Below are 19,494 nucleotides of genomic sequence, written 5' to 3'. Positions count from 1 at the left end.
CTTCTTGATAGTCCATGCTGTACTTGATACCTTGATTCTGCAAATGCCAATTTGAATCTGGCCCAAAGACAAGTTTCCAGGGTTGAGAAGAATTAAATGGATTAATATTTTATTTATTTATTTGTTTGTTTGTTTGTTTGTTTGTTTGTTTGTTTGTTTGTTTGTTTGTTTGTTTGTTTGTTTGTTTATTTATTTATTTATTTATTTATTTATTTATTTATTTATTTATTTATTTATTTATTTATTTATTTATTTATTTATTTATTTATTTATTTATTTATTTATTTATTTATTTATTTATTTATTTATTTATTTATTTATTTATTTATTTATTTATTTATTTATTTATTTATTTATTTATTTATTTATTTATTTATTTATTTATTTATTTATTTATTTATTTATTTATTTATTTATTTATTTATTTATTTATTTATTTATTTATTGGATTTGTATGCCGCCCCTCTCCGCAGACTCGGGGCGGCTAACAACAATGATAAAAAACAACATGTAACAATCCAATTGAATAAAACAACTAAAAACCCTTATTATAAAAACCAAACATACAAAGAGAGAAGTATAGAAACAGACAGACAGACCCATTTATTGACAAGAAACAAAGTAACGGGAGCTTCAATAGGGAAGAAAATATTACATATTTTCCCTCACATAAATTACATGCTCTCAAAATCACTGCTCTCAAAAGGTGGTGTTGGTCTAAGGAAGCTTAGTCATCCTCCACTGGAGAGTAAAGTAAGTGGGGGTGGGGGGGAGAAGGAGACACAGAAGAGGAAGTGAAAATTTTTAGCATCATAATCATTGTCAGCCTGATTGAATTTTCAATTGCAAAACATCACAAAATTCCCATTATCGTCCCGAAGGAAATCTGATTTTTGTTCAGTTTTATTGATAAAACTGAATTGCTTAATATTTTAACTGTACCTTTTAAAAAATATTCTAAGATTGTATTATTGACAAGAAGCAATAACAAATAATAATAATAATTATTATTATAATTATTATTATAATTATGCAGGAATTCAGAGAGTTGCACTTTTGCAAAACAAAGGATCTTAGGGGTTGTGTTAAATCTTTATTTTCTAGCTAAACCATGCGGTATTACTTCACTTTCTTTGCCATCTAATAATTGTGTGTGCCTTCATGTTAAGCAACATGGACAACTCTACCGCTGGATCAATTTCCTAATAGTTGAGCTAGTTCCAAAGGCATGTATAATAGTTAGCTTTTAGCTTACATTTCATTGCTACATAAATGGCTTCTTCTGGACATCTGTGTATGTATTTGCCAAAAGAAATCAGGACTGCTTTGTTTTGTGTGTTCTATCAAAATGCGTACCCTATTGCTCCCATGGCAATATATACCACATTTTATACTTCAATTACAAAAGCTGATTTACTAAAAAAAAAAAAAAGCCCAGTTGATTGTTTATAGCAGGGGAAAAAAACCTGATGTGTTCAGCTAATACTGTATAGAGCAGTGATGCCAAACCTTTTTTTTGCTCAGATGCCAAAAGGGTGAGCACAAGCAATACTGCTCACGCATATATGCCCACGCCCATAATGCAATGCCCTCCCACATGTGCATGTGTGCTGGTCCACACATGCTCACAATCCATCCACGCTCCACCCCCGCACATTTACATAGGCCTCACTGCAGCCTCCGGATTTTCAGTAGGCCTGTTGGACTGTTTTTATTTATTTATTTATTTATTTCATTTATTTATTTATTTAGTCCAATACACAATGCGGGATTTAGTGTGTGTGTGTGTGTGTGTATATATATATATATATATATATATATATATATATATATATATATCCTAGTCTCCCTTAATTTTCAAATTCAGCTTAAACATGTGACACATAAAGATAGAATTGTCGGCTATCAATAAAATTAACTGCCTTGGAAATGGCCCTGGGTTGGGCCGAGAGGCAAAAAAGGAGCTGTGATGTTCCTTCAATATACCAGGGTGATTCGACACAAAATGTAACCCTTCCCTGGTACAGAGCTGAAGGTATTGGATACTGTAGCCTAGAGGATAATTCTCTGCCTTACAAGGCAAAGGTTGCAGTTTCAAGTCCCAGTGGGTATGGCTAGCTGATGAGGCCAAAATAAGGCCGAAATAGATCTATCCTAGTCTCCCTTAATTTTCAAATTCAGCTTAAACATGTGACATATATAGATATACACACACACACACACACACACACATAGTAAAATACATGATGAAGGTTATAGAGGAGATACTCATAGTAAAATATATCTAAGAAATAATAGAAAAGAAGATATAGTAATAGAACATATCAATGAAAGAATAGAAGAAGAGATATAGGAATAGAAGAAAAGTATAGGAGATATAGGAGAGCAATAGGACAGGGGATGGAAGGCACTCTAGTGCACTTGTACTCGCCCCTTACTGACCTCTTAGGAATCTAGATAGGTCAACTGTAGATAATCTAAGGGAAAAGTGTTGCAGGTTTGGGGATGACACTACTGAGTCCGGTAATGAGTTCCACGCTTTGACAACTCGGTTACTGAAGTCATATTTTTTACAGTCAAGTTTGGAGTGGTTAATATTAAGTTTAAATCTGTTGTGTGCTCTTGTGTTGTTGTGGTTGAAGCTGAAGTAGTCGCCGACAGGCAGGACGTTGCAGCATATGATCTTGTGGGCAATACTTAGATCTTGTTTAAGGCGTCTTAGTTCTAAACTTTCTAGGCCCAGGATTGTAAGTCTAGTCTCATAGGGTATTCTATTTCGAGTAGAGGAGGGAAGGGCTCTTCTGGTGAAGTATCTTTGGACATTTTCAGTCTCCCCAGGGTCGAGGAAAACCTACTGAAGGCTAGGAGTGGAAAATGGCCAAAAGGGCCAACCGGAAGTTTGGAAACAAACTTCTGATTGGACCACTAGGCTGTTTTTCACCATCCCCAGCCTTCAGGAGGCTTTCCCCCTCCCTGGGGACAGCAAAAAATGCTGTAAAGAAGGCTGAAAATTAGCTGTCCAGCATGCACATGTCCACTGGAGCTGGCATAGGGCAATGCCTCGCATGTCTCAGAGATAGTGTCCCCTGCCACCTGTGGCATGCGTGCCATAGGTTCACCATCACTGGTATAGAGGTCCATTTCAAAAAGGAACTTGGCTTTTAAATAGTGGGAGAAACAAAATTCAGCAGAAAGCTAGTAAAGAAAATGAAGTGGATAAGGACTTGTGTTTTTTTTTTTAGCTTTTTCTCTTGTGACACCCAGTTTAATTTGGTTTTGCTTTTAATAACTCTACCCCTCTTTATAGGACATAATAAAAAAGTTCATAATCTAAGTCTCTGTGGAGCTTCCTTTCTTGCATATGGCTTCCTCCCTCCTGGGTGGTTATTGAAATGCAATAATGTTTTCTGTTGCTGAAGACGTTTAGAGAGCAGGATTACGGTAGTTTTATTTTAATATGTTTTCCCTTTTACTGGGTTTCAGCTGTGATTTTTATTTGCCTTATCGGACTAATTGGTTTTCTGATGCATTTTTTTTTTGGGAAGCTACTTTGGGTGCTTTTAGAGCAAAGAAATTAAATCTTTCCTCTTTAAAATAAAGCAAAAAAAAAAAATAGAGCTGAGCAGTGTTTCAGTTTCAGTCTCCAAAATATGCTTTTGGAGCTTATGGGAATGGAAGTGTAGCACCTATCTGCAGTGTCTTAAAGCAGTTCTTCCTCTCTTGCATGCTTTGAAACACTTTTTGTAATTTAGATCCAATGCACCACAATACTTAATAAATAAACCATTCTTGTATTTAAAAACTTATTCATTGTGCACATTCATGTGCAATGCTATATACATAGATATTATAAACGGTTGGCATTAATAGGACAAACCCTGGTTGGTTATGATGGAAATAAATTGCTTATCTTTATGGTCAATATGGAACACATATTGTCCCACCAAAAAATATTTGGAGCTACACAGAATTTTAGAATCATACAGACTTCCGGTTTAGGTGTCATCGCTGACACCAGGCAGCCTTCCGTTTCTCCAGGGTTGTCCTGGCCTTTCGTGTGTTTTTTGGTGGCTTAACGGCGATCACCGACCTGGAGAGACGGTTGTCAACACAGTGCGCAGCAGCAGTAAAAAAATCAAATTCCATGCTTGGCATGATTAGGAAGGGAATCGAAAATAGGTCAGCAAGCGTTGTATTGCCTCTATACAAATCGATGGTGAGACCAAACTTGGAGTATTGTGTACAGTTCTGGACACCACACCTCAAGAAGGATATAATGGAACTGGAAAAGATGCAAAAAAGGGCAACAAGAATGAAAAAGGAAATGGAGCACCTCCCTTATGATACCAGTTTACAACGCCTTTGAAAGACAGAGTTTAAGGGGTGACTTGATCGAAGTTTATAAAATCATGTATAGGATAGAAAAGGTGGATAGAGAAAAAATCTTTTCTCTATCACACAATACTGGAATAAGGGGGCACTCCCTAAAGCTCATAGGTAAGAAAGTGAGGACAAATCAAGGGAAATATTTCTTCACCCAGAGGGTCGTTGGTTTATGGAATTCACTTCCAGAAGAGGTCATGACAGCTGTCAGCCTTGATAGCTTCAAGGCAGGATTAGACAGATTCATGGATGCCAAGCATATAGATGGTTATTGAAATGGATGTCCAAGTGCTGCCTCTATGTTGGTTGAGGCAGGCAGATTACCTTGAGTACCACTTGTTGGGGGTCAGGGGAAAGGGAGGGTCTTGCCTCCCTTTCTCTTTCTGCTCAAGATCCCCATGGACAATTGGTGGGCCACTGTGTGACACAGAATGCTGGACTAGATGGGCTTTGGCCTGATTCAGCATGGCTCTTCTTATGTTCTTATGTTAGAATACCAAACTCAATTAAATTTCTTTATTACTTAGAGAAGAAAGTAAATCTCATATTCCTTTGCGGAACCAACATGTTTCTATTGAAATAAATATTGTTTGCTGTGTTTAATATGTAAAGCTATATTTATCAGATGGTTGAAGATTAAATAAGAAGCAAAGCTGGCCTTATGTGATGGACATACCCTTTTGATGCCAGAAAGTGTATTCATATCTGCACGTTTCCAAACAGAGGACGAGAACGGGATTATAATTTTAAATTGCCCCTCCACAAATACTAATGGAAACATTTATTTCTTTTTCAGCTGAATTTTTATTTCTCTTATGGAGCGTTTATCTCTGCTATGCAGTGCGGACCGTACCCTCAGCGTTTCACGAGCCACGTTATATGGCTGTTGCAGTTCACATTGAGCTCATTATCTCTGCTATATTCCATATAATTAGGCAAGTGACCCACACTGTTTATTTTGAAGTTCTTAGTATGCAATCTAAAACAATTAACTGGGTTGAGATGCATGTCAGAAGGGCACAACAAAAGCCCTTCTCTCCAGACAAATTAAGAAAAGCTTTACAAATAGTCTCAAATGGATGCAAATTGTACAATGCCTGCCTATTACTTCTGCAAACAGCTTTTTTCATCCCCTTCACTTTTCATCACATCTTTGTATGGCAAGGTCAGAAAATAATGTTACTTGATGGTAGAAGTTTATGTGGGACAGATTATCGGTTTATCATATGCTGTATAATATATATTGGACCCAAAAATGAATCCAAAGCCAATGCAAATGACACAATTGCAGTTGATAAATCCAAGAAAAGAGAAGTTTCAGAAGAAAAGCATGCACATAGGCCTCATTGAAGTCTGGAATGCCAGAAGTCAACTTAGCTAAAGGTCAACCCTTTGCATCACTGTGTGCAATCATGAAATCACAGCTACTCTAACATAATGCCCCTTTATATATCTTATAATGGGCAGATGTCCTGGGAGCATATCTTGCACAAGCAGAATTAACAAAAATATCCTTCTCTCCCATCAAATTCCACCCTCTTAAATAAACCCAGTTTGAAGCTGTATAAAAATAATCAGCTTCATCCAGTAAGTATGATACTAAATACAGAAAATTCCTATCATGCTGTAGTTTTTAATGCCTCTTTTCAAAAACAAAAGTAACAATGGGCCAAATGCACACAATACTTGTGTGCGTGTTTCCACTCTGACACACCACAACGAAATGGAGGTGTGAATATGTGTGCTGAGAAATTGACACACAGGCCTCCGTGTTTAATAGAACAATGCAAGGCTAGTATCTTTATAGTCAGATATGTTTTTTCTTATAAGAGTCGCTCAATTTTTTTAAAAAAAAAATATGACAAAAACGTGGGGAAAATGTATTAATACTTATATGTAAATGTTGATTTGCAGGTTCAGTCTTGCTTCAAGACTCCAGTCTGATTGGATGCTGATGCTATTCTTTGCACACACACACTTGACTGTGACTGTCACCATTGGGTTACTTCTGATTCCCAAGGTATTTTTCCTTTACACTCTTATTTTGACATATCTGAAGGAATATGCATGCTATATTAACTGCATATATACTTACTAAAGCCCTTCATGGCATCGGACCAGAATATATCCGGGACCGCCTTCTGCCACACGAATCCCAGTGACCAGTTAGGTCTCACAGAGTTGGCCTTCTCCGGGTCCCGTCGACTAAACAATGTCGTTTGGTGGGACCCAGGGAAAGAGCCTTCTCTGCGGCGGCCCAGACCCTCTGGAACCAACTCCCCCCAGAGATCAGAGCTGCCCCCACCCTCCTCGCTTTTCGTAAGGTCCTTAAAACCCACCTCTGTCGTCAGGCATGGGGGAATTGAGATATTCCCTTCCCCCTAGGCCTATAAAATTTATGCATGGTATGTCTGTGTGCATGTTTGGTTTCTTAAATAAGGGTCTTTTAAATTAATTTAAATATTAGATTTGTTACATATTGTTTCATTATTGTTGTTAGCCGCCCCGAGTCTACGGAGAGGGGCGGCATACAAATCTAATCAATCAATAGATAGATAGATAGATAGATAGATAGATAGATAGATAGATGATAGATAGATAGATAGATAAATAAATAGATGATAGATAGATAGATAGATAGATAGATAGATAAATAAATAGATAAATAGATAAATAAAGAAATAAAGGAATAAAGAAAGGAAGGAAGGAAGGAAGGAAGGAAGGAAGGAAGGAAGAAACAAACAAACAAACAAACAAACAAACAGACAAACAAACATGTATATAAAACAGATGTCACATGTTCACCTTGCTTGGTGATAGGAGTTCTGCAGCCTTGCATGTTAATGGGAAGAGGCATCAGTCCCAAATAGTGGTCCCCATTGATGCCTAGGTGTTGGGGAAGGTGTTATGGATTGGTCCTCTAGATGGGTACATGAATGGCATGAAGGTGCTCTGGAGTGTATGGAGACTTTGAGTGCCCCCAGAGAAAGGGTGCATAAATGGATGTATGAGTGAGTATGGTCAGATGCTTTGGAGCATGGGCAAGAGTGCCGGTGCCACAGAGAAGTAGGGGTTGCTCTGGGCAGGTACTCAAGCACAGGCTAGTGCACTCAAGACAGGTATTACAGATCATGTATCATGGGAGGGCGGGTTCTATAGCTGGCACTATAGAATACAGGCAGGTTAAAAACCAGCAGAAGCAGGGATGACTTCTAATTTCCTCTGGCTTTCCCATTGACTTTGCTTGTGGAAAGCCAGCAGGGAATGTCGGAATTCAGAATCATGTTTGCTAAGCACTCAGACCATGCTCTTGCAATCATTTAGGATGCTGCAATGGCAACAGGCTGGTTGTAGGTCCCCCTCATTCAGTGCTGTCATAACTTTGAACATTATTTAATGAGTTCTTAAAGAACTCAGATCTGTCATTGCTACCCCCCTGACTGATTTGTTTAACCAATCCTTGTTAACAGGAGATGTTCCTGAGGATTGGAGAATGGCCAGTGTTGTGCCTATCCACAAGAAGGGCAGTAGAGAAGAAGCTGGTAACTACAGGCCAGTTAGCTTGACATCAGTTGTAGTTAAAATGATGGAGACTCTACTCAAAAAGAGGATAAATCAGCACCTAAAAAACAATAACTTATTGGACCCAAATCAGCATGGCTTTACTGAAGGCAAATCATGTCAGACTAATCTCATTGATTTCTTTGACTATGTCACAAAGGTGTTGGATGAAGGTGGTGCCGTGGATATTGCCTACCAGGACTTCAGCAAAGCCTTTGACACGGTTCCACATAAAGAGCTGATAGATAAATTAGTGCAGATTGGACTTAATCCCTGGATAGTTCAATGGATTTGCAGCTGGCTGAAGCGTAGACATCAGAGAGTTATTGTTAATGGCGAGTATTCTGAACAGAGTCAGGTTACAAGCAGTGTGCCACAAGGGTCTGTTCTGGGTCCTATTCTTTTTAATATGTTTGTGAGTGACATAGGAAAAGGTTTGGTAGGGAAGGTTTGCCTATTTGCCGATGACTCTAAAGTGTGCAATAGGGTTGATAGTCCTGGAGGCGTCTGTAATATGGTAAATGATTTAGCTTTACTAGATAAATGGTCAAAGCAATGGAAACTGGAGTTTAATGTTTCCAAATGTAAAATAATGCACTTGGGGAAAAGGAATCCCCAATCTGAGTATTGTATTGGCAGTTCTGTGTTATCAAATACTTCAAAAGAAAAGGACTTAGGGGTAGTGATTTCTGACAGTCTCAAAATGGGTGAACAGTGCAGTCAGGCGGTAGGGAAAGCAAGTAGGATGCTTGGCTGCATAGCTAGAGGTATAACAAGCAGGAAGAGGGAGATTATGATCCCGCTATATAGAATGCTGGTGAGACCACATTTGGAATACTGTGTTCAGTTCTGGAGACCTCACCTACAAAAAGATATTGACAAAATTGAACGGGTCCAAAGACGGGCTACAAGAATGGTGGAAGGTCTTAAGCATAAAACGTATCAGGAAAGACTTAATGAACTCAATCTGTATAGTCTGGAGGACAGAAGGAAAAGGGGGACATGATCGAAACATTTAAATATATTAAAGGGTTAAATAAGGTCCAGGAGGGAAGTGTTTTTAATAGGAAAGTGAACACAAGAACAAGGGGACACAATCTGAAGTTAGTTGGGGGTAAGATCAAAAGCAACATGAGAAAATATTATTTTACTGAAAGAGTAGTAGATCCTTGGAACAAACTTCCAGCAGACGTGGTAGATAAATCCACAGTAACTGAATTTAAACATGCCTGGGATAAACATATATCCATCCTAAGATAAGATACAGAAAATAGTATAAGGGCAGACTAGATGGACCATGAGGTCTTTTTCTGCCGTCAGACTTCTATGTTTCTATGTTTCTATGAGTGGTTGTAATTAGAGGATTGTATGGAATCTAGCGTGGCCCTGTCCAAACACCTTTGTAACCCTAGAAGCTCCAATCTCTAATTTGCCTGATAACATGTACTTTGATTTCCCAACAGATTGATATCCAGCAACTAATCTTTATTTAATTAGGAAACTGCCTAACATTAACTTTTTGAATGTCAACGTGTGTGCCTTGCAAACTTTTCCCAAATGAGAGTGAGGGTGGGTGGAAGAACAAGTGCACATTCCTTGATTTCTTTGTTATGCTTACACATCCTTATATTTGTTTAGCAAAAACTTAACATATTTTTACAGTTTTCCCATTCAAGCAATAATCCACGAGATGATATGGCTACTGAAGTCTATGAAGATGAGCTCGACATGGGAAGATCTGGATCTTATCTGAATAGCAGTATCAATTCAGCATGGAGTGAACATAGTTTGGATCCAGAAGACATTCGGGTACTTTCCAATTTAGTAAATTACATGATTAAGAAAAAAGAACCCATAAGCGACCGATTAGGTCCCACAGAGTGGGCCTCCTCCGGGTCCCGTCAACTAAACAATGTCAGTTGGCGGGCCCCAGGGGGAGAGCCTTCTCTGTGGCGGCACCGACTCTCTGGAACCAACTCCCCCCGGAGATCAGAACTGCCCCTACTCTTCCTGCCTTCCGTAAACTTCTCAAAACCCACCTTTGCCATCAGGCACGGGGAAACTGAACATCTCCCTCTGGGCTTGCTGAATTTATGCATGGTATGCTTGTGTGTGTGTATGTTAGTATAGGGTTTTTTAAAAACTTTTAATATTTTAATTAATTGGATTATGTATTGGATTGTTTTTTCACTTGTTGTGAGCCGCCCCGAGTCTTCGGAGAGGGGCGGCATACAAATCCAAATAATAAATAAATAATAAATAAATAAATAAGGGTCTTCAATTTAATATAGATGAAATTCCGGATAAGTTAGTGCTATTAAAATCTACCTCCCAAATTAATTACAAACAGCATTATGTATTATATTTTTGGACTGTATATAATGCATATGTTATAGCCTCCCTCATCTTCCATCACCTTAATAGAAAGAAATGAAATAATAGAGAAGTAATTGCAATTCTATGGTATAACCAACTTGATTTGCCATGGACTGAGATTGGATTGAGTCCTTTATACATTGACAATCAAAGCCTCCTGTCAACAATTAGTCTTCCACTAATGAAAAAGAGGGAGCCAAGTAGAATTCTTAATGAGAAAGCCTAAAAACAATTTATTAGCATGGGGCTATCTTCCTTAGCAATAGCAATAGCACTTAGGTAGATTAATATACCGCTTTACAGTGCTCTGCAGCCCACCCTAAGCAGTTTTTTATTTTACAGAGTCAGCATATTGCCCCCAACAATCTGGGCCCTCATTTTATCCACCTTGGAAGGATGGAAGGCTGAGTCAACCTTGAGCCTGATGAGATATGAATAGTCAAATTGCAGGCAGCTAGCAGTCAGCAGAAGTAGGCTGCAGTACTGCACTCTAACCACTGTGCCACCATGGCTCAAGGCTTAGGCATGGTTTCATGGGTTGCTGAAATTTTACAGTTACTGTTTGGAAGAAACAATTGGGTCATCCTTAAGCTTTGCTTGTAATGAACATTAGGGATTGTGATGTGTTGATGCCTGGGTTATTTCTGATTTAGGAATTACTAATTGTGCATTGACATTCAGCTCACTACTGGCACCGTTAAGTTCTTTTAATCATAAGTGTTTCAATTGTTAACCCTTCAAAATTTGAAAGCAACTTTTAATGATCACTTTTGCCACTCTAAAACTCTTGAGAACAAGTAAAAAACATTGTATTCCCTCCAGCTTATCAATAGAGTTTCAAACAATAGCACTCAACTAATGCCCTATCTTGAGGCATCTCCTTCCTTTCCTATCAAAATTTCCTTTATCTTCAGTACATACAAAAGGGAAACAATTTTTAGGATCTCCTTGCAGTCTTTATGCTGGGTGCATTTTTTATTTGCTCCTCTCAAAATCTGAGTGATGACTATAAGAGGAAGCTCCTGGCTGCAAAGCTGCTATTCTTACTACACCTAAAAGGTTCTTGCAGCTATAAAGACATTTCCCCCGCAAAATCTCTATAACTATAGGACAAGCAAATATTAATTGCTTGCTGATATGTGGCTAGGATGAAGGGAAAAGCAGATAAATGATAAACAATGTCTGCAGACACTCATCAAGAATAGGATGCTACAAGGCCTAGGGGACAGAGTGAGGCAAGAGTTCCCATCATGGTCAAATAAATTGCTCATCTGTTCTGAAGATCCACAGTAATTCAAGAGGGAAATGGCATTGGTTTCAAATAAACTGACATAAAGGCAGAAGTAAATCAATTTGGCTCTCCAACCAGTTGAAGGCATGAGATCAAAGTGGTTTAAAATTTATTCTTAATATGTGCAAATCTATATATGATAATGTTTTCTGTGCCTATATTCAAAAGCTTTAGTATCATGGTATCTGTTCTCTATAAATCATCCCAGTTCTATAAGTAAAATCATACTGTATATAAATGGGAAAACAGGCTGTACATAATTCTGCTGATTATCTATTCAGGAAGAGAGAATCTGAACGAAAGACTGAATTTAATTTTTCACTTCCCTTTTCTTTCAAAACAGATGATCTCCTGTATTTGGATAAGAGCTGCAGAAATCCAAATGAGTTTTAACCCAAGAAAATTGATACATAGAATGTGAATTAAGATTGAGAGCAACTGTTTATTTTGTGCAAACTGATAAATTGGTAGTGATAAATGTTGATAGCAAAAAATAATACTCTATATTATTTGTGGCTGTCAAATTGTAAAGTAGTGATTACAGAATCTAAGTTACTATTCTATCTTTAAGAATTCACTTGATCGTAGATTTTAGGAATCTTCTCCACACAGAGATTCCCTCTCATGGATTGTAGCAATAGTACTTAGACTTATATGCCACTTTGCTTAACTTGTCAGGAAAGAATGAACTCAATCTGTATAGTATGGAGGACAGAAGGGAAAGAGGGGATATGATCGAAACTGCAGTTTAATGTTTCCAAATGTAAAATAATGCACTTGGGGAAAAGGAATCCTCAATCTGAGTATTGTATTGGCAGTTCAGTGTTGGCAAATACTTCAAAAGAAAAGGATTTAGGGGTAGTGATTTCTGACAGTCTCAAAATGGGTGAACAGTGCAGTCAGGCGGTAGGGAAAGCAAGTAGGATGCTTGGCTGCATAGCTAGAGGTATAACAAGCAGGAAGAGGGAGATTATGATCCCACTATATAGAATGCTGGTGAGACCACATTTGGAATACTGTGTTCAGTTCTGGAGACCTCACCTACAAAAAGATATTGACAAAATTGAACGGGTCCAAAGACGGGCTACAAGAATGGTGGAAGGTCTTAAGCATAAAACGTATCAGGAAAGACTTAATGAACTCAATCTGTATAGTCTGGAGGACAGAAGGAAAAGGGGGAACATGATCGAAACATTTAAATATATTAAAGGGTTAAATAAGGTCCAGGAGGGAAGTGTTTTTAATAGGAAAGTGAACACAAGAACAAGGGGACACAATCTGAAGTTAGTTGGGGGTAAGATCAAAAGCAACATGAGAAAATATTATTTTACTGAAAGAGTAGTAGATCCTTGGAACAAACTTCCAGCAGATGTGGTAGATAAATCCACAGTAACTGAATTTAAACATGCCTGGGATAAACATATATCCATCCTAAGATAAAATACAGAAAATAGTATAAGGGCAGACTAGATGGACCATGAGGTCTTTTTCTGCCGTCAGACTTCTATGTTTCTATGTTTCTATGAAACACTTAAATATGTTAAAGGGTTAAATAAGGTTCAGGAGGGAAATATTTTTAATAGGAAAGTGAACACAAGAACAAGGGGGCACAATCTGAGGTGAGTTTGAGGAAAGATCAGAACCAACGTGAGAAAATATTATTTTACTGAAAGAGTAATAGATGCTTGGAACAAACTTCCAGCAGACGTGGTTGGTAAATCCACAGTCACTGAATTTAAACATACCCGGGATAAACATATATCCACCCAAAGATAAAATACAGGAAATAGTCTAAGGGCAGACTAGATGGACCATGAAGTCCTTCTCTTTCTCTGTCTTTCTCTCTATCTTCCCTTCTCTCTTTCCCTACCCCTTATCTCTGTTTTCTCTCTCTTCCCCCTCTCCCCCTTTCTCTCTGCCTCCCATTGTTTTTTGCTCCCCCCCAGGAGGGGGAGGGAAGGGAGAAGGAACCCCTCAATTGGTTCTTGGTGGTGGGAATCTGATGTTTGGAGGCCAATGAGCCCTGAAGAGCAGATTGCCAAAGTTCATCTGACTGGGGGGGGGGGGGGGGCATTTCAACATAAGCAACTCTGCAGGAAAAGAAATTGCTCCACCCCACCCCCAAAGCTGAGCCAATGCAGGGTTGTATTGTGTCTCTGTATCGTAATGGGCTTCAGGAGGAGGGAATCCCACCTCCGCCATTGTGAAGTATGTAAGTGAAAAAGTTCAATCAATCAATTCCAACTTTGTGGGAACATTTTCTACTGTGAGAAGGTGGAAATGATTGAGTGAGATGCAATGGGGAAATGAGATTGGAGGTGAGCTGGGATGACTCCGTGCGTGCCCACAGAAAGGTTGGCCATCATAGGATAAGGGGAATGCAGAATTAGCCTGCAATATTCCAACCACTGCACCATCATGGAAAACTATACTGACTTTATTTATTGATGTATAGTGACGGGCAAACCGAACCCGCACAATTCGGGTCCATACCGAATTTTGTGGTGTTCGGTATGCCGAACACGAACCTGAAATTATTTGAAACTTTGGGCAAAGTTCGGGGTCGCATTCGGCGTTTGGAGCTTTGACGTCACCGGCAGGTTGCTAAGGACGCCAAGGTGATCACTTCCTGGATTCCATGGAATCCAGGAAGTGATCACTTTGGTGTGCTTAGCAACCGGCCGGTGACGTCAAGGCTCTGCCCCCAAAATCTCTTCGTGGGAGGGATTCCCCAACTCCTTCACAGGGAGGTCTTCACGTAAAAATAAACATTGTTATTTATATGTGAAAGGACACCATAGCAGCGCTGCCAGCAAAGGGCGGTCCTTTCACATAAAAATAACAATGTTTATTTTTACGTGAAGACCTCCCTTTGAAGGAGCTGGGGAATCCCTCCCATGAAAAGATTCTGTGGGCGGAGCTTTGATGTGACCAGCAGGTTGCTAAGGAGGCCAAGGTGATCACTTCCTGGATTCCATGGAATCCAGGAAGTGATCACCTTGGCGTCCTTAGCAACCTGCCAGTATATGTGATATCAAAGCTCCACCCCTGGAATCTCTTGGTGGGATTCCCCGTTCGGGTTCGGGTTTGGGTTCGGTTTGGGTTTGGCCGAATTTTGCGTAAAGTTTGTCCGAACTTGCCGAACCCGAACACCGTTGGGCTCGCCCATCACTATTGATGTATTACAATTATTTACATGCTACCTGCTTAAATGAGCCTAAGCAGCTTATACCGATTGATAGATGGAGCTATTTTACCAATGGATTTGTAGTTGACTTCTCCAAGTTTCATTCTAGATTGACTTTTGCAGAATATATATGATCCTTACTCATTTTGTCCATTGCTTTACAGGATGAATTGAAGAAATTGTATGCCCAGTTGGAGATCTATAAAAGGAAAAAAATGATCACCAACAACCCACACCTCCAGAAAAAGAGATGCTCAAAAAAAGGGTTGGGCCGGTCAATCATGAGACGAATTACTGAAATTCCCGAAAGCGTCTCTAGGCAATGTTCACGAGAGGAAAAGGATTTTCTGGAACACGGGAGTTCCAAAAGCATTGCCATGTCAAGGGAAAACCCACCAGATTATAGTGGACCCATCAAACCAAAAGAGGACTCTTTGAGAAACAGAGTTTTCTCCTTAAAAAAGTCCCACAGCACATACGACCATGTCCGAGAACCAACTGAAGAGTCCAAAAGCTTAACCACAGAAAGTGGGGAGATTATTTCAACTGCAGAGACGTCATTATTGGATTCTCTTTCTGAAAACAAAGCAGCCCAAAAACCTGTAGAAAAAACTGAAGCTGTGTCTACCGAAAATGTCCCCCTGGTGTGCAAATCCATGAGTGCTCACAACTTAAGTGCAGATAAGAAACCTCTCCACCCAAGAACATCTGTGTTACAGAAATCACTTAGTGTTATTGCCAGTGCCAAAGAGAAAACTGTGGGGTTAGGAGGGAAAACGCAAAACGAAGAAAGTGTCAAGTCTCACAAGTCTCAACCAAAGAGCAAAGAGGCCAGCAAAAAGCACTCCAGTTCTGAAAAGGCTGACCATAAAGATACCTATCGAAGAAACTCAAGCCAAGCTGAAGAGTCAAAGAAGCCTCATAAATCTGGGATAATGAAACAAAAGTCCATTCTTGATGCAGGAGCTGGTAAAAGCCTGCTAAAGACAAGTGTTGACCTAGAAGAAATTTGTCCTTGGGAAGTCCAGGACCAGACTCCAGAGACTGGACTTTCTGATTCCAAAATTCAAAAGCATGTCTCTATTGCTTCCTCTGACTCAGAGATTCTCCATCTTTCTCAAACAAAGGGCCAGTCTCAACTTAAGACTGAGGAAGAGTACCAGATACCCCTTCAAAAGAGCACCGAGAAAAGTGATCTGTGTCCTTGGGAGATTGAAGAAGAACAGGAGGTGGAAGAAGAGAAAAATTGGAGTCCCAAAGCTCTACAAGATGTTTCTGGGACAAAAAGTGAAAATGTTAGTAGCAAACATTATACAGAGAGTATTTGTGCTGAAGATTCCAAGGACATGCCCCCCAAAGCATCCATTCAAACCACGGAGAAAGATTTTACCAATAAACTAGGAATTCAGACAAAACATGCATCTTCCTCTCCACCAGGGAATGCGTTTCCTTCTAATCCTGCTAGATTGGCAACTAATAATTCACAGAAACCTTTAATGTCTCGCGTGGATATCTGCCCTTGGGAATACGAGGGGCCAGAATTACCGAAAGCAGAAAGAAACACAGCTTTATCAAACGCAACCAACTTAAGCTCAAATAAAACAGAGGTGCACCAGAAATAAGAGGACGAGACTGTGAAAAGGAGATGCCACAGAAGAAAGGGAGGGGGAGGAAAGGAATGGGGGCTAAAGTTAGTACAACCTGCAAATTCTAAAGAAGCCTTTTTTCACCAGAGATGCACATAGGAACCAAGGAAAAATCGATTTGTCTTTTCTTTGTTCTTGAGTGCCAACAATGTTATCAGTACAATTTAGGACATGAAGCCCTTTCTTGCCCCTAATTTCAGATGAGGGGGGAAAATATGCCTTTATTAATTTATTTCTTTTGTAAAATATGTGGGGTTGGCAAGAAGAATATGATAACATTACACTAGTCTTTAAGGCTACGATTGGTTTAACATGGGCAGAAATTTATTCTCTACTAAAAAAATAAATAAACAAACAAACCCTCACAAAAGGCACAAAATCAGATAAATCTTGAAACTAGCCTTCCCAAACCTGGAACTCTCCAGATGTGCTGGACTTCAATTCCATAATGCCCCTCCAAGGAAGGTAAGAGATGGTGCTGATAGCAAATTTAGAGGGTTGAAATGTGCCCTATGATGACGGGGCAGCCTCTTTTGAATGCCTTATAGCCTTGGTTGGAAGAGGCTATCTCCTACATGGGTTAAATAAACCTTGTCAATCCAGTTAGCTGTTATGCATGAATATAGGGAGCAGTGCCCTGCTCTTTGAGACAGCGATGTATTTAGCTTGAGTTCAAGACATCTGGAGAGCACCAGTTAGAGAAAAATCTAACTTTTTAACATCTGGAGATAGCTTACGTACCCATTCCAGAAACTATATTTTTTCCTCTCCTTAACCTCAATGGCACAGCTAACTTAATGCATTCCCTTAATTAGATTTTTATATAACAGCTCCGTTTTTCTTATGAACGTATGTATGTGGTTGTGTCTCATATTAAAGCATTCCAATTTGTATAATGTTTGCAAATAACTTTGATATGATTATATGACACAAACACATTTATGCAATCTGCAGATATCTGAAATTGCAGTCTTCAAAAAAGAAAATACCCTGTTTGTTTCAAACCCCTCACCTCCTACCTGTAAGGTCTTAGCAGCTTATAGGAAAACTCTTTTTGTTATGATTTATATTGGGGTTTGCTATTTTAATTGTTATTTTTAGTTATGACTTTATGCAGTAATTCAGGGGTTTTTATATGAGATATGTTTCTTGTCTTGCACTTGTCCATAAATGATATATACTAGCAGAAGCTATCATTTCAGACCAAATCACAATCCTAATTAATTTATTACTGCTAGATGCTTAGAAATGAGGGCACTATTCTAAAATAAATCTGGGGATAAGGTTTCTGTTATTTTTTTATAAAATTGGAAAAAGTTATTTAACATTCCAAGAGTTTGACGTTAATCTTAATGATCTTGTTTGGTGTCTTACACTATGTTAATTTGAAATTATAGAGGAAATATTGGGACATAGGAAAAATATATTCTGATTAGTATGAATAGGGTTTTTCCCCCTCTTCAGGGCTGTCAAAAGTCATTTTATAAAGAGAGACTAAATGGTTATGACTATGCTTATTGTACTGTTAAACTAAAGTGAGGAAGTAGAGGGGAAATACTAAGCGACATGCACTATGACTACATCACTTGTCACGAACTTTTACAGATGTGTCTTATGCATGTTTACTTTGAAATAAACCCTACTGAATTCAGTATGGTTTACTTCCGAGTACATTAGCAGATGATGCAGTGTTTTCTTAATCTGCATCATTTAAGTAATTCTTTATTTTTAGTCACTTTATAGCACTTTTAATATTCAGGTATACTTAAAGTGAAGAGTCTACCTTATTGGCACACCCCACTTTAATCTAAGATTGCCAGGTCCAACCCTGGAGATTGTAAGTTTTGCTTGTTTAAAGCCCCCAGCCTCTTCTTAATCTCTTGTTGTAAAGAGGAGCCCTGTTTTGCCTTATGGTACGTGGTGTAGTTTAAGGACAAAATTCTGCTGCTGAGTTTCTTTCTTGACTAAAAAAAATGGTGCACTCAACCATGTCCCAAGCTGAGGGACCATCACCAGGTTTGATTTGTTCAGAGTGAGAACACTGGAAAGTTAAAGAATGTCTTTAAATGGAGATGGGAAAGGAATTCCTGCAAGGGGGCAGTGGGGGGGAGAGATAACCCATCAAGACTGCATTGCAGACTTCCACTAATTCTAGCCAAAAATGTAAAGATGTAGCTGTTGTGTTTCCAAAAACCTATTTTACACATTTGGCATTTTATTTATCCCTTTCTGCTTAACTGGGGAGACCCCCATCTCCGTCAAATTCTGATGAGTATCTTATTGAAATCCACCAAGGAATTCCTAGCCTATCAGGGAACAAAGTTTCAGCTCAATAACTCATGACTCTTCTAAGCAACTGGTTATCAAGGTAGAGTTGTAATATTATTATTATTTTTTCAGAAATGTTATCTCTTTGCTTCTTTTTCTTTGTAATGGAATGCATGGCACGGCATCATCATAACTCTGTTTAATGCTCAGGTCCCATGAGATATGAGACAGGAACCAAGTTGAATCAGTTAATGGTGCATTAGCCTCTTACCTGCTTCAATAAAACTCAGCTCTATCGTTAGGCAGAATGGGGCAGACGGCCTGAGTGGCAGATCCTTGGAGTGAGCCACATTATCTGCCTTGCTTTCTTTCAACTGATTTCTTGCCTTCAGGTATGAAGATGCTGTCCCATCACCAGAGCTGAAGGTGGAGTCAGCTGCCAGTTACTCAGTGTTGCTACATGGAATGAGAAGAGATCATATTACCCTTCATTCAAGTATCAGTGACTGGTTTTGCCTATGACTTGATTTGGATCTCTTAAAGCAACAGTCATGACGATTTCCCCCATTCACATCCTATGAAATAATAATCAAATCTATGCAGTGAACTACCCTAGCTTTTAAGCTGCATCCCATTAATCCTCGCTTTGATAGGGAGAATGATCTGAAAGCATATGATGCGGTGCCACTGCTGAAGCTAAGCAGGTCAACTCTTGGACAATTCATGGGTGGGAGATAGCCAGAAACAATTGGCACGCCCATTTGGCACACATGCACACACAC

General features: G+C 39.0%; 1 protein-coding gene across 1 annotated transcript in view; it reads left to right on the top strand.

The window, feature by feature from the left end:
* Nucleotides 1–16,420, top strand: part of GPR158 (G protein-coupled receptor 158) — a 202,648-nt gene extending 186,228 nt beyond the window's left edge. The window contains exons 8-11 of the mRNA XM_070727067.1: nucleotides 5,180–5,318; nucleotides 6,298–6,403; nucleotides 9,607–9,753; nucleotides 14,963–16,420. Of these exons, the coding sequence (XP_070583168.1) occupies nucleotides 5,180–5,318; nucleotides 6,298–6,403; nucleotides 9,607–9,753; nucleotides 14,963–16,420 (1,850 nt within the window). The remainder of the gene's footprint in view (nucleotides 1–5,179; nucleotides 5,319–6,297; nucleotides 6,404–9,606; nucleotides 9,754–14,962) is intronic.
* Nucleotides 16,421–19,494: the final 3,074 nt, after the last annotated feature.

Source organism: Erythrolamprus reginae, chromosome Z (assembly GCF_031021105.1).
Source record: "Erythrolamprus reginae isolate rEryReg1 chromosome Z, rEryReg1.hap1, whole genome shotgun sequence".
Lineage (NCBI taxonomy): Eukaryota > Metazoa > Chordata > Lepidosauria > Squamata > Dipsadidae > Erythrolamprus > Erythrolamprus reginae.
This window is presented reverse-complemented; position numbering and strand designations above follow the sequence as displayed.